Source organism: Carya illinoinensis, chromosome 4 (assembly GCF_018687715.1).
Source record: "Carya illinoinensis cultivar Pawnee chromosome 4, C.illinoinensisPawnee_v1, whole genome shotgun sequence".
Classification (NCBI taxonomy): Eukaryota; Viridiplantae; Streptophyta; class Magnoliopsida; order Fagales; family Juglandaceae; genus Carya; species Carya illinoinensis.
This window is the reverse complement of record NC_056755.1, coordinates 751,963-766,854: the sequence shown is the minus strand read 5'-3', so window position 1 is coordinate 766,854 and position 14,892 is coordinate 751,963. Positions and strand designations below refer to the sequence as shown.

The 14,892-nt window shown below is 36.0% G+C and overlaps 2 protein-coding genes across 3 annotated transcripts; both read right to left on the bottom strand.

Moving 5' to 3' along the window:
• Nucleotides 1–484: 484 nt before the first annotated feature.
• On the bottom strand, nt 485–6,968 carry LOC122307397 (RNA-binding protein 24-A-like). 2 transcript variants are annotated; one of them, XM_043120273.1, is made up of 6 exons: nt 6,281–6,968; nt 5,862–5,994; nt 5,045–5,180; nt 4,311–4,347; nt 2,462–2,744; nt 485–1,815 (listed from the first exon to the last, which is right to left on the bottom strand). In XM_043120273.1, exons 1-6 carry the CDS (start codon nt 6,461–6,463, stop codon nt 1,775–1,777), a joined length of 813 nt encoding a protein of 270 aa, XP_042976207.1. In that variant the 5' UTR covers nt 6,464–6,968; the 3' UTR covers nt 485–1,774. The 2 variants fall into 2 exon arrangements, with proteins under 2 accessions (XP_042976207.1, XP_042976209.1); XM_043120275.1 differs by having other exon boundaries at nt 485–1,835; nt 6,281–6,966.
• A 5,267-nt stretch (nt 6,969–12,235) lies between these two features.
• LOC122306705 (DNA repair RAD52-like protein 1, mitochondrial) lies at nt 12,236–14,636 on the bottom strand. Its single transcript, XM_043119181.1, has 4 exons — nt 14,247–14,636; nt 14,071–14,108; nt 13,840–13,934; nt 12,236–12,650 (listed from the first exon to the last, which is right to left on the bottom strand). Exons 1-4 carry the CDS (start codon nt 14,561–14,563, stop codon nt 12,507–12,509), a joined length of 594 nt encoding a protein of 197 aa, XP_042975115.1. The 5' UTR covers nt 14,564–14,636; the 3' UTR covers nt 12,236–12,506.
• Between the last annotated feature and the right edge of the window lie 256 nt (nt 14,637–14,892).

Here is a 14,892-nt window from a genome sequence, read left to right as displayed (position 1 = left end):
ACAGACCTAATATCATCTGGTCTAAAAGACTTTGAAAATATTAAAAATTTTATGTACCATATTACTATTTTACTTTCTTTTCACTAAATAAGACATTTATCACAATTAAATGATCATTTATTACATATTTTTTATTATTTAATAATAATAACTATGACATATCTTATTTAATAAAATGAAAATAAGATGATAATGTAGTATATAGCTCACTCTAGAAATAGATAGTGTTCTGAGCGTATTGTATTTATTTTGTCGTGCGAGGGGTAGTAAAAGACAATAATCGGGCACTAATAAATTGGGTTTTGCAAGCATCATGATCAATATATAGAAGTTGAAGAATTTCTCATACGTCTTTTCATAACAACTTGACTAGACAACATTTTCTGATCAGTTGAAAACCACGAGACAAGATTTTGATCATTTTCAGGAACATTAATTTTTTTTTTTTTTTTTTTTTTTTAATATCATGGACAGAATAAGCATCTGGCAAAAGTAAGCATTACAGTCTCAAATTAAAAGCATAGTAGAATTAAGTATCATATCCACTCTCAACCAGCAATGGATGGAGAGTGAACCTTAGTCGTCATAAGTAGCATCCTACTTACAATCCAATCCATAGGCTTATACATATAATTAAAGAGTAGCAAGTTCCGTTCCGAGAGAGAGAGAGAGAGAGAGAGAGAGAGAGAGAGGATGGTAATGCTCTGGTGGTGATGGTGATGATGAAAGATGGGAGAGATTGAAGAGAATCGACCTAAGTCCTAACCATGGTTGGTGGGTCAGTGGAGAAGAACCCAAGGGAACCAAAATATCTCCCCGGGTTTCATGCAGATGCTTTGAGCTAGCTCCACATCCATAGATGGAGCTCTCAAAAGGATGACATTAAAACCTAAATGCATAAAAACAAACACTATCCCTCCTAAAGTTCGTTTTTTTTTTCAGTTAAAATGGGGCTAAAACTCCCTTGTCTAGCCACAATGAATTTACCAAGTACCAAAAAAGAAAAAAAAAGAAAAAAAACTAGAGTTAATGATTGCCTCCCCTTACCCAAAGGGAAGATAGTTGATTAGACGCACTACTTAAAAGTTGAAAAAGTTGAAGTGAAGTTGATAAAAGCAGTAATTTTAAAGACATGATCACTGGTCCTAGCACTAAATTCTTAAGAGACTAGCTATGTTAACAGACAAAAAAGCCGGGGCGCCATTCCATGCGCCCCTGATTTTGCTAAAACTGCCTCTTTGATCATCAGAGGCGATTAGCTGAAGTTGGAGGGATTAGCCATTCCAAAACTTAAAATTTTCAGAGTGAAAGGTTCGCAGTATAAGTTGTTCAAATTTACAGTTTTTGCAAACCATATTATGATTTTTGTTTAGCCTTTCCTGGGCTAAAGTTACAAAGTAGTTTTCTTTCTACTCAGCCTTTCCAGGGCCAAGGATTCAAAAACTATATCCCAACTAAGCTAATTCCAAATAGCTTGAGTTGGTGGTTACACAAATGCTTTTGGTTCTCTTCAAGGAACCCTTTTTTCAAAAAAGATGCAGAAGGGGAAAAATGCATGACACCCACCAATTCTGGAGGTGATTTTTATAGCCCCTATTGGGGGCCATAGATGTGTGCAAAAGCCCAAATGACAAGAATGGGCTTGTGCATGTTAGACACTGACAGAGTGACAGAGAGAACCATGGTTAGGCCGAAGGTTGAATTGAGACTTCAAGGAGCAACTGGGAATTTTGATACATGTAGCTGATGCATGTAGTACTGAGATGATGAATCTCTAGCGATGAGGTATTGGTGCAGGAAGTGCCATGGTCACGCCTGAGGCACAGCAAAACAAACTGTCAAAGATGTTAGTAACTCTTTTGAGTTAAAAAAGACACACAAAGTTAACAATATTTGAAACAACTCTTAACAACTACTTATAAAAAACATTTGTATTCATTAAACATCAGCTAGCAATTGAGACAACATGCATGCCTCCAAGACCGTACGTAGATTTAACATGGTATTAGTACGTACGTGTTTCTGGTAACACACATTTATATATTCAGTTGTACGTTGAAATTTCATTCAGAAACTGACCTGCATGAGTCTAAACTCGATCATGGGCATATTCATGACATGTTTATATATAATTGATGGCAGCTACTAGCTAAGCTAGCTAGGGCAGTGAAATATTCCTCCCATTAGGTTTATCGGTAAAAGAATTTCTATATATAATGTACATTATCCTTGTGATCTATTTGGTTAATTTATCGGTTACAAGAAATAATTTCTACATTAACGCTTTAGAATCGACAAAAATTTTTGAAGTTTTGGAATACTGACTGACATGCATGCAAAATGCCCAAATTTTTCTAGTGCTTATTTTCACAATGCATCCGCCTAGATATCGACTGCATATCCAGTTTGAGAAATACTAAGTACCAAACCAAAAGCATGATCGTGTTTATGGAGTGAAAACCTGATTGCGAGGCCGGCGTAGGTGCAAGAGACATGGGTGCACCATAATGCTGTGGGTAACCCCCACTTGAGTTGATGGCCGAGTACTGAAACAAGTGATGTGGGTAATTGACACCATAACCCTGTCCAGAAGCGTAGCCATTGGCAGCTCCACCACTTCCTTCTCCGAACTGGAGATACGGGTAGAAGCCCCCCGATGCAGCTGCGCCGGTGATCATTCCGCCATGCCCGGTTCCGTACATGGGAAATTGGGCTGTTGTACCTCCATACACGCTATAGTAGCTCTGTCCCATGATAACAAAAATTCAAGCCAGCTACTTAGTTTTTCTCACATATAATTAAGCATATATATATATATATATATAGTTATATTCCATTTTCCGCTTTTGAGGTATAATTTAGTGTTGTCATGAAATGTGATCCTTCGTTATTGGTCATTTATTTCATGGCGCCTAAAATTATGGGTCCAAAGTAATTAAGATCATGAGTCACATGATTGAAAAAATTACTAATTAAGATTATAATTAACCAAGTTTAACATGTGATTGTATATTTTTTTCGGTTGTACCATCTTGGAGATTATTATGTCTGGTTGACAGCAACCTACGTACGTAGGAAGAAGAAAATCCAAAGTTTAATTTGTTCGCTTATGTTTTCTTGCCAGTCAACGTACATAGCATCGAGGAAAACAAAACAATCATAGAGTCTTTTGGAAGACTGTGAAAGTGCTACGTTCTGATCATGAGAGTGTGGACCACAAGTCTTAATCTAAATATGTATAAAGGAGAGAAAGACAGACCTTTGTTCTCTCCTTCATTCTTTGTTACTTGTATATATAGTTTGTTGATCATCAACCACATTGATTTATAATCCGCTAACTATTATATATAACATATAATTAAGGACCCAAGCACTAGAATCATGATATAGTACCGTCGCGTTTATGCTTGTTTAGTGACTCATTTTCTCACATTTTCATATTTTCTTTTATACTTCAAATTATCATGCCAAAAATGGGAAATAGGAGATTAATAAATATTTTAAATAGGATATTATTGATTTTTTATTTTATTTTTTAAAAAAGACAGATTTTAAAAGAAATGCTAAGTACTGGACCATTGCTCAGTTTGGCTACCCGGACATCTGGGCAGCTATATATGGTGTTGGTCTTAAATAAAATTCAAATCTATGGTTGGAAATAGTACTGGTTGGCAGATGAAACCTTGGGTCACTGATGAAGTGGAATTAATTGGATGCTGACGGCTGAACCTAACTCATTGCCGTCCCTTTAGCTTCACCGACTCATGTGGGCTAGCTGAATCCCAAATGAATGCGCTGTTAATGATTTTCACTGATTTTGAAAGATTAAAAAAAGTAGTAGTTCTAGTGAATATACTGTTGAAATTAAAGACCTGCTAACTATTTATATTACTATAAATGAATCCGGGAATTTAAAAAATAAAAATAAAATAGATCAAAGAAAGATGGTCGAAAACGGTCTGACCATTTTGGTCAGAGAGCATAGTCTCTTGAACCACGAGAATTTTCATCTTATTTTAAGGGAAGACGGCTTCTAGGAAAATCAGAACATTAATGATGCCTTTGTCCAAGAGTTATAGCTTTTACAGGGGGAATGCTCCTCCTTTTTTCTGTTCGTCAAAGCAGGTCTGTCATTATGCAGTACTGTTGAAGGGATCCTTTAGGTATTAGAAGGCCATATTTTCTTTTGATAAAGAAAAGTGTGTTTGTATATGTCTCCTAAAAGTATGCTTCCAGAGGCATCCTAAGAATTAACTAAATAGTGCTGTGCGGGTAAAGAAATAGAAGAAAAGGGTGAAGTTTGTACAAACCGTGGGATAACTGTAATCTGGAGAGTATGGAGAGTACCTGAAATAGAGATCAAAGAATTACAGTTAGAATCAGAAGACATGGAAATAAGTAATTCAAACAGCTTCCAAACGAAGCAGTTCAAATTTTCGAAGCACATAATTAAAACAGCTGAGAGGCCTACCCATCATCGTATGAATGTCGGAGGAGGTTTTTTTTTTTTTTTTTTAAATGGGTTAGGGTTATGCAGTCGTACAGTCGAGGCACATGCACATATGTTGTTGTTTTATTTTTATTTTTTAAAATTTTTATGGGCTTGGGGCTTGCATTCATGAACAGTCGAGGCACATGCATGTGTTCTCGACGTGTTTCTTGCAAAAGTACATGATATATGACATGTGATGGTGCTGTCATGACAGTGCAAATATTGGATGTCGCTTATGTGCATGCATGAATGCTATCGTGGTTACAACACGCTTTAGTCTTTACAAGTGGGTTCAAGAAGAGAGAGAAAAAGGGAGGGAGGGACCATGATAATGGGAAAGAATGAACATGCGAACATGAATGCGTGTGTGTGTGTAGAGAGAGAGAGAGATTCATGAAAGAGTGGCTAGCGTGATGGATGAGTATGCTTGATCGTAAGCCAAGTTTAATGACTTAGGGTTGGTGTGCATAAGTTGACAATGCACGTGCTGCTTCCCATGTATACGTACACAGAAGAGAAGAAAGAGGTGTAAAATAAAGAGCATATTCATACCCATAAAGATTGTAAGGTATTCCTTGTTGGATGGCATAATGAGGGAAGGTTGCTGCTGAAGGAAAAGTTGTTCCCACTCCCCCTCCAAACCCTGTCTGAAAAGAGCCCATTACCCTAAAGTTCCTGCCTGCTCCTCCTGTTCAATTCATTATAACAAATTTTTATAACATCTTTTCTTTTATGCTAAAATCATCAGTAATAAAAATGAATGTTTCTTGGAAAGAAGAAACCTGTATGAATTTCGAAAGAAGAAAATAAAAGAAAATGCATGATCATGGCCGTACGCGCGTATATATGTTGCTATGAATGTGTATTTGAATACGCCATATGAGAGATAGCTTAAGGAAAATATCATTTTGAAGAAGAGACTGGGTTTTTCGTATGTTCATGTGAAAGACAATTTCTGCAATGTATTGGCTGAAATGTATGGTGGAACTCTTGCATGGAAACGCAGAATATCACCTTTCTGTTTGGAAGAATATTCATACTGCATTTGATATTAATTTATATGCGTTCTCAAAACAGAATATTTTCGGATGACAGATCACTACACATGAGATCGCTTTTAATTCAGTCCAGATAATTAGTGAGGAATATCCATCACAACAAAGCTTGGTCGCAGCGTAGACGAATAATTGTGGAAATTACAGATATCAATTCATCTGATCAACACATCAACAAGTAAAAGCTAAGGAAGATTTCGTGCAGCTTTTTCCAGATCTGATTACCAAATCAATATTATGATAAAACCCCATAGTGACGAATAATTTCTCGGAAGGAGAGAGAAGAAGAAAGGAAAACAAAAAGAGCGGTATACCATTCTTTGGTGTGGAAGGTTTGGATCTCTGAACACCCAAAGAAGCGAGATTGCAATTAGCCCTCCGACCATCTATCACAGGAGCAGCATCAACACAAGCTCTCATGGCGGATTCGGGTTCTCGAAAAGTAACCTAAAACAGAAATTGCAAGAATTGATCTCCATTCACATGAAGACTATCGAAAAACATGTTACCAATTGGCAATATCTAGTTTTCTTGTTTCTTTAGTATTTCCATTTCGTTGAGAAATCCATAACTAGATCTTTCATTTGTTTTAAAAGATCTGCTACTGATACAATACAGCAAGGAAGAATGAGATTATTATAAGTTCCTACAATTTATATATATAGCAAGAAAATGTGAATAGAAAGTGAAAAAAAGAATCACAAAAGATAAAAAGGAAGCAATAACATCATACAAATCCATAGCCTTTAGATCTCCCAGTGGCCTTGTCAGTAATAACAACAGCCTCCAAGATCTCACCAAACTGTTCAAAGTACTTCTTCATGGTTTCCTTCTGGGTCTCCCAAGCCAACCCTCCAACAAACACCTTGGTGTAAGTGGTATCACCGAACTGTCCTGCCAAATTAGCCGGAGTCATCTTTATCGATCAGCCCGAGTCACTTCTCAAAACAAAAAATTCACACTACCCTCGATCGAGAGCTCTCTCTTTATAATACAGCTAGGCTAGCTAGAACTCTCTTCTCTTCTCTTCTTTCTATATACTTCCTCGATCTTTCGACCGGCCTAGCTAGCTCAAGATCAGTCGTCAAAAACTTCTGTGTATATGTACGTGCGTGCGTGTGTGCTTTGTGTTAATTAAAGAGTCCTAGGAAGAAGCACTCAATCAGTGTGTGAGGCACAAAAATTAGACGGATGGAGGAATAGCCAGGTGGTGTGTGGTACAAGCTGGATGATGAAGAGGAAGACCCACTAAACCTAGATGGATGGATCTCTCGAGGATTTTTAGATAGAGGCCAGTGAATTCGGTGGTGTGTGGTTTGTTTTTGATATTTGATCAGAGGGTTAATTAGGTCAGAGATCAAAAGAGAGAGAAAATGAGAGGGAAGAGAAAGCAAAAGCAGGCAAGGAAAAAAAAAAAAAGAGGAAAGGCCCTCTCTCATAATACGGACATGAATTATATACACAGCAGCCCCACCTCTAAACATTATTTTCCTTAAAAACTATTACCCTCTCACGCTCCATTATGACGTGTGTTCGCTACGTGAATATGATTGACTGATATTATTTGGCAAAGTGCAAGGAGACACGCTCAATGATGAGCGTGGGAGTGGGCTTCATAGTATTATTATGTCTCTCATAGGCTTTAGCTAGCTGTACGTTTGGTTATTTTAAGCAATTTTATGACAACTACGTAACTGGCCATACAGAACTGTGATCATGCTCAGAGCCACCCCTGTTGGGGTTAGTGGCAGAAACGGAACGGGAAAAGTTGGCAACAGAGGAAGGTCAATGGTCAACTACTAATTACTTGTATAAAAGCAGTGATTCAGTATTAATTATGCTCCATCACAATTAGAAAGTAGTGATCAAGACGCATTTTTTTTTATCACCATGCCTTGGTTCGACATGACAACTGAGTTGGGGACCATAAAACTTGTGCCTTGTTAATTTAAAAATCAATAAACAGTACAATTTGGGTCGAGTTGATGAGTTGGAAAAGTGGCATATATATATATATATATGGGTGACTTAAATCATAGATATATACGTTAGCTGCAGCCACTTTATGGTATATGTATAGAGGGATTTTTGTGGGAAAATGGAGGAAAAACTACAAGTATTTATTCATCATAGAGCACATTAGTACAAGTACTATTAATTTGACCATTTACTTGGTCAGATTTTCTGAATTATATAAATCGGGATTAAGGTGGCCTACTTCCTAAAAACATATTGGTATATCCGCCTATGGTACTCGCCCAAAGAGTTGATTCCCTCGGGCATAATTGATGATCTTGGGCCCTAACAATCCCCGATACAACAAAGATTAGAAAATGTTAAGCTGAGGGCAAGCCTTCTCATCACACGCCTGGCCAACTCATATGGAAAGAGGTCAAAGATCATATCTGGGGTAACTTCTAATCATCTTAAAATTTAGAATTAAACATTCTTCAAACTCTATACTGACCTAAGAATCAGAGGTTATATCCTCCACACACCAAGCCTCACGTCGTATCTTCTAATTGTAGGTTACGGGCCGGAAGTACTCTTTTGGCAGAGATACAAACACTTCCCCAACAATAACAACAATAATAACAATAATGAAAGAAAACATATGATCTGAATCAAAGTTGTGGTTGCAAAGATGCTGAAAAATTGCAAGCAGATTAGACAAATTACTATTAAATTCGCCAAATAGACGATAAAAATAAGGATATAAATGAACAGATCGATCCAGCAGTGACCACAAACATGGGAAGTTATCGTCCCGATCCTGCATGTCATGCATATATATCTAATATATATAGGTATTGTTAGGAGGCTGATCATGTGGCCGGGGGACTACAAAATTACAAGAACTTAGCTACATATATAGCTAAGTACTATTCCAATTAGTTAATAATTAATTCGAAACCTAATTAATTTATTACATTAATTAATATGATGTATGGTACTCACGTGGCCTCTTATCTATTGGATTTTGCATGTCACATATATTAATGATAGCAACACTATAGCCTCATGGTACGTAGGAATTAACGTGGGAAACTTTAATTTCTCTATCTCTACGGCATACATTTATTTCATCCTATTCATTTGAATGGTTAAATATTATAATATTGTTTGCTAGCTAGCAGTCGATCACTGCCTGCATGTACATGTGTTCTGTGGGGTCAGGGTAATCCTAAGTCGGGGCAGGAATATATATGTCGCGTCCCAAAAATGTCCCTTTGTTGTGTAATACATTATTATTAATTTATTATTATCTTGTTAAACCGGGCGTACATACATATATACATATACATATATATATATATATGTATATATATACAAGGTTGATCTGGTAATTAATTAAGATCCAGAAAGCGTAAAAGGACATATCACCTTTCACTTTTTTAATTCATAAAGTTTACTCTTATCTAGTTTTTTACTGTTATCTGAACATCAACTACCAGCTCATGACATCAATCAACCTAATTATTTAAGAATTCAAACCTACCTAAGAAATTTAAAACACATAACTTTTTTCTTGTCTGTTGATCGACTCCCTCATGATCATAACTTTAATTAATTCATAAGTTGAGTAGGCGTAAGCAATCCTAGCCATCAGATCATGAGATCGACGCCATATATAGGTGTTTTTTATTTCACTTTTTAAATTATGGGATAGTTATCTCAAATCCTTTTAATGTTTTTCTTAAATTGTTGTTTCAAATCCATCGGCACCATCAAATATTATTTCATACATCAAGCAGGCTTTGTTCTGATCATGCATTGACTTATCCTTTTGTTACCTTCTCATGAAAATTCTGCCGAATCTCCCGGCCTTCTTTGTTTCTATATATATATATATATACACACACATATATATCGTTCCAGCTGCATATATGCATGATTGAGCCACATGAAGAGTACTCTTCCAGGCTATATATATATTTACATATGTATATACATATATATATATATAAATAATCGAACATGATTCACTATCTCCCTCTGCGCATCATGTTGGGTACTGACTACAAATTCATGTATCTCGTCCTTTTGTCCACTACTGCCCATCAAAAGAGATCGATAGATATTGGATACCATCATGCATGCGCTATCAGGAATATTTCTTCTGATCACGATCTGTCATATTGTCCCGTAAGGAGTACGATCGCATATCTATTATATATATATATATATATATTGCCGGCCTTTTTTAATTAAGTTCCATATATATTAATTAATTCTTTAATTTAGACATCAAGCATTATTAATACAATAATATTGCAGGAAAACATATATATATATATATATATATATATATATATTACATGAATCTATGTTTTTGATTATCACTTTTGATCTTGCAAACATTAACATTGCTGAGTTCGATCTCCATCAATTAATGTATACATCAATAAGCAAGTTCAAACATCGATCATGATCACCTTCTTATTAATTTCTTGAGTACGGAAATGGAACAAAGTAACTATGTTTTACTGAACGTGGCCGACAGTGAATAAACTCGACGTCCATTACTCATGGACCATTTCTTTAAAAAAATTAAATAAAAAGAGACGAAAATATCTTTTCCAATTGTTTTGAGAAAATGTTGGTGGGTAGTACTTGTCGATCGTAGATGACATGAGCTTTAACCCATGCCAACTCATCATGTGAACTCTCTCTGCCAAACTAGATGAGTTTTTTAATGCTCATTTCATGAGGGTTTACATGTTGGAGCCGGTTTACAAATGGAAGGCCATAATCATGGAGATCGAGGATTTGAACTTTTAGTAACTTTCATGCGCTCATTATTTAAGAATAAAAAAGTAATGTATAGTCATGTTTATGTATTTTTTATACACTTTATTAATATGATTGGTTCTATTATTTTTTTAATATAAAATAATTATTTTAAACAAATTAAATTAATAGAATGTACAAAAAATATATAAGAAATAAATAAATATATATATATATAGCAGCACTACTTAACGAAACAATGAAAACTAATAAAACCTTTAAAATTGTGATAAAAAATTATATATATATATATATATATATAATTATATATTTCATAAAGTTAGAACGACTTGTAACAACAATAATTCGAATAGTGAAACCATTACGTTGTCGGTTTCATCGAGGACGTTAAGGTTTTTGGGGGATGATTTTGGTCCGAAAGGGTCCAATACTAGAGGGCCACGTGCTTGGGACAGGAAAGCGAACGGGAATGGCAGTATCGAAATAAAAGAAACAAATAAGTGCGTTTTAGTTAAAAGGAAAAGTTGATTGAACCTTTATGGGGGGTACCCTCCTTCGATTCCCAGTGGAGACAGGCCTACCAGTACCAGACGTCCCTTCAATATTACGATAATAATCAAATCTTATACATCAAAGGATCTCTACTCCAAATTCCTTGATATTTTTAGCAGCTATTCAGATTATACGCGACACAAGGACCATGAATTTTGTATAAAATTTAATTTCTATAATTTTTTATTTTTTCTTTTCAAATTAAATTCTAATTAGGCACATTAGTTTGTCATAATTCCTATTAAAATTATAAGAAATCTAAAATATTTATATTTTCTTTATTTAATCAAATTAATGTGTTCAATGCATGTGAGAAAAGAGGAACTGCACGTGACAGTAGGGAATGAGAGAGGAGTAGAGGATGGGGGAGGGTGGGGACTGTGGGGTAGTATCTGGCAGTTGGGGCAGCTGTCTCCAACTTCTTTGACCAAAGAAAGCGACTATTATCCAGACGGCAATGCAACCTCGCACATTCTCTCACACACACACTCTCTCTCTATTTTTATGTCCGCAAGGGGAGAGAGAAAGAGAGAGAGAGAGAGGAGGGGGGGGGGGGGGGGGGGAGTGAGAAAGAGCCAAGAGGTACAGTTGTCTGTGTTTTGTGCGTGTGACCAACTCATACCACATGCCTGTCTTTCAGCTTTTATCTGTTCTCACACTTCTGTGGAGCCCACTGCCAGCTCGGTTTCGCTCACACCCACTTGCTCTTTCTAGTATCTAGTATCTACCATTAATTGTTCTGCTTCTTTCTTTTTTTCTTTTTTTTTTCTTTTTTTTTTTTAGTTTTTGTCGGGAAGTTTAGTATCTGCCAGATAATTGTGAATTCTGTCCAACTTTTCACTGTTTGGTATGAATAAATAATCTGCAATGTATACTATAACATAATTATGAACCAAATAAAAAAATAAAAAAGATTTTCCGGATTTATATTGTTTATTTGTTGAAAAATATACGGAAGATAGATATGTGATTGAACGAAAAAGGAAAAAAAGAGAAAACAAGAAGGAAAATAAATATGATTATCAACCATATATACGGAGTAACGGAAGATATATGGAAATAAGATCCCGGATTCTATGGGTGTTTGGAATGATAAAGGTGTTCGTGCTTTCCTCTGATAAGACATCAATGAAGACATGGCCATTAATTTACGGATCATAGGTCTTCATGTGTGCATGGGCTGACTTTGGGCTACTTCCCAAACAGTCACTTATGGCTTGCCCATTTGAAACCTTACTACCTAGTCCATGTTTTAAGCGGGCCAAGATTGGACTATATTCTTCAGATAATGAAGGTCCGGAAAAATTATTGGGAAGGATCCGATTAACTCGAAATCTAAATCTATTCGGGAGCGACCATGTTAACATAGAAAAATATGCTTTAATGACCAGAAAACTTCCGGAGATATATATTTGGGACACCAAAACGTACTTGATAATGCCGGCTTCAATACTTATACAGTGGCTAATTCTTCTATGCCAATTGTCAGTCAAAAAAGGGAAGAAAAGGGGCTTTTTCTTCTTGTTTTCATGGAAAGAATGATACAAAACAACCACCCTGATAACCAAAACAATCGAGCGACATTGAGCAGGACTTCCCCGACAAAAAGAAAGATGTGATTCGAACCTTCAAGGCACAAGCTGAATAATGTCCAGTTAAGACATATCCTCATGGTAAAGATGAAGTCCAAGCCCAAAGCGTGCACAAGCTCGACGAAATGCCATTGCTTCTGCCTTCTGAATAGGATCCCCATAACTTGTGTCAGCTACCGAAGCAGTTCCTGTCGACTCTCTAAATAACTTATGGAAGAAAGCAAAAGGAAAAAACAAAAGTCAGCTCCTCTCTTTTGTTGCATTACCCTCACACACTCTACCACCACCACAATGTACCAACTGAATACAAATCATGATTCTTTCTAAGTGATTATTTTCAATAAATTGCACGGATAATACCGTGCATCTCTGAATGAAATGTGAATTGTGAACCTTCTATGCCAACTGTAGCCTCTAAAACCTCAGAATAGAGAAGTTCGAACAAGTAATTGGTCTGAAAGTATTCAATCAAAACTTGCAAGTGGTCCTTTTCAACTTCATAGTCACTGACTACCCAATACATCTTCAACAAAGAGTATCTAAGATAATCTTGTGAATGGTAGTGAATAGTTTGTGAAGTAATCTTAGAGTGTTGGCATTGCCAAGTCCAAAATTTGGATAAAAGTTGAGGTTTGGGCTAAAGCCAAAACCATTAAAGAAATTAGTCCACATTGAACTATCCATCCCAAAGTCAAAATAATAATATAATATTATGTATTTTAATATTTTTTTATATTTTACATATACACTCCATATATTAATTAAGAATTTAATTTTTATTTAAAATTATTATATTCCAACTATTTTTTTCCTCAATCTAATTATCCAACATAATATTTTGAGAGTAAAATAATATTTTAGAGATGAATAGTGGCTGACCAAATTTGGAAAAACTTTTGAAATTACTGTAGCTCAAAAACTCAAGCCATGGAGTTTTGTTTACTCCAATGCAGATCATTTTTGCTTCTCTTAGCCAAAATTTGACTAGACACTGGCATTTGGCTAGGCCAATACTAGTGCTCGTAGAATATCTTAGAACAATTGTGTTCCCCAACAGTTAAGGTTTCATCACCCAAAATAATATCACATAGCAAATCAAGTTCTAATGAAAATCTTATTGATTTGATGCTTCATGAAGGTTTTGAAATTCCAGAGAAGATATATAACCTCCCGGGTCTTTAAGTTCCCATTTATGGGATACTCTAGTTCCTCTGCTACTAAAAACTTGTACCAACACCTTTCAGAGGTCTAATGTGCAACTTGTTTATTTCAAAATGGGCCATCCACAAAATTAACCAAACCAAGCCAGAGTAGCTATTTAAATGCGAATGCAAGAACATGAAGGGTGACAGACCAAGCAGGCATGCTATGAATGGGATGGTAATTAATAATATACCTCAGCATCAGTCCCATAGAGAGTGACACGGTAAACAACAGAAACAGTGTTGCCGTCCGCTGAATAAGTAATGCTTCGGACCTCGCCCGACCATTCTACAGCAGGTGGCGACAAAATCAACTGAGGTTTTCTTAATCCAGCACTATAAATAATGTTGTTGTAGACTTCTTTTTTTCAAGATGAATTAAACCATGATCAATTTGTATATACAAGCAAGTACAACTAACATACCCGGAGCATGCAAATTCATTATACGATTCACAATATGCCTGCAGTCAATGACATTAAAGAAATTTGAAATTAAAAACGCGAAAAAAGAACAAAAAAAAAAAAAAAGAATAAAAAAAAGTGTAGAAGTATGTGACACTATGATAATTTTTTCTGAGAATATGGCAAAGTAGTGGTACCAGGGAATGTATTTCATGGCGAATCCATCTTCCAAGCGCGTTTTGACAACGGAGTCGGGGACTTTCTTGTTCAGTTCTTTGAGGATTTCAGAGAGTGGCCTGCTGATTCCCGAACTCCCAGCTGGTACGACATCGTCTTCCGTTTCCGCCGCTTCATTAGAAATAGAAGACGAGGACCTCGAACTGGAAGTGGACCATGAGCGATGTTTGCAAGGACTTTGTGATCGTAAGAACACCAGCAGTAGTGATTTCAACGGAGAAGAAGAGGAAGAACCAAAGGGAAGTGCTGATTTTCCCCTACAAATAGAAAATGCCATTTTATGTCTAAAACCAGAGGACTGAAGTTCTGAACGAGAGAGAAAGGACACAGTTCAAAATCCCTCTTTTAATTTTATTACAGCACTGTCTTAGGGCAATAGCGCCACTTGACCGTAGGTCAGTCGGTGGGCCTAACTACAATTGCCAAAATGAACTGGGCCTAATTGAACAATATATAGTCCAGTTCTATTTCATTAACCCATCAAGAAATACCAATCTTTTAGAATTTTCCTTGTCTCGTTGTGTGATGATACAAGTTTTTCATGATGATTGTTTTCTAATCCGAATGTTTTCTATAATTTATCCACTTTTTTTTTTTAATGTAAAA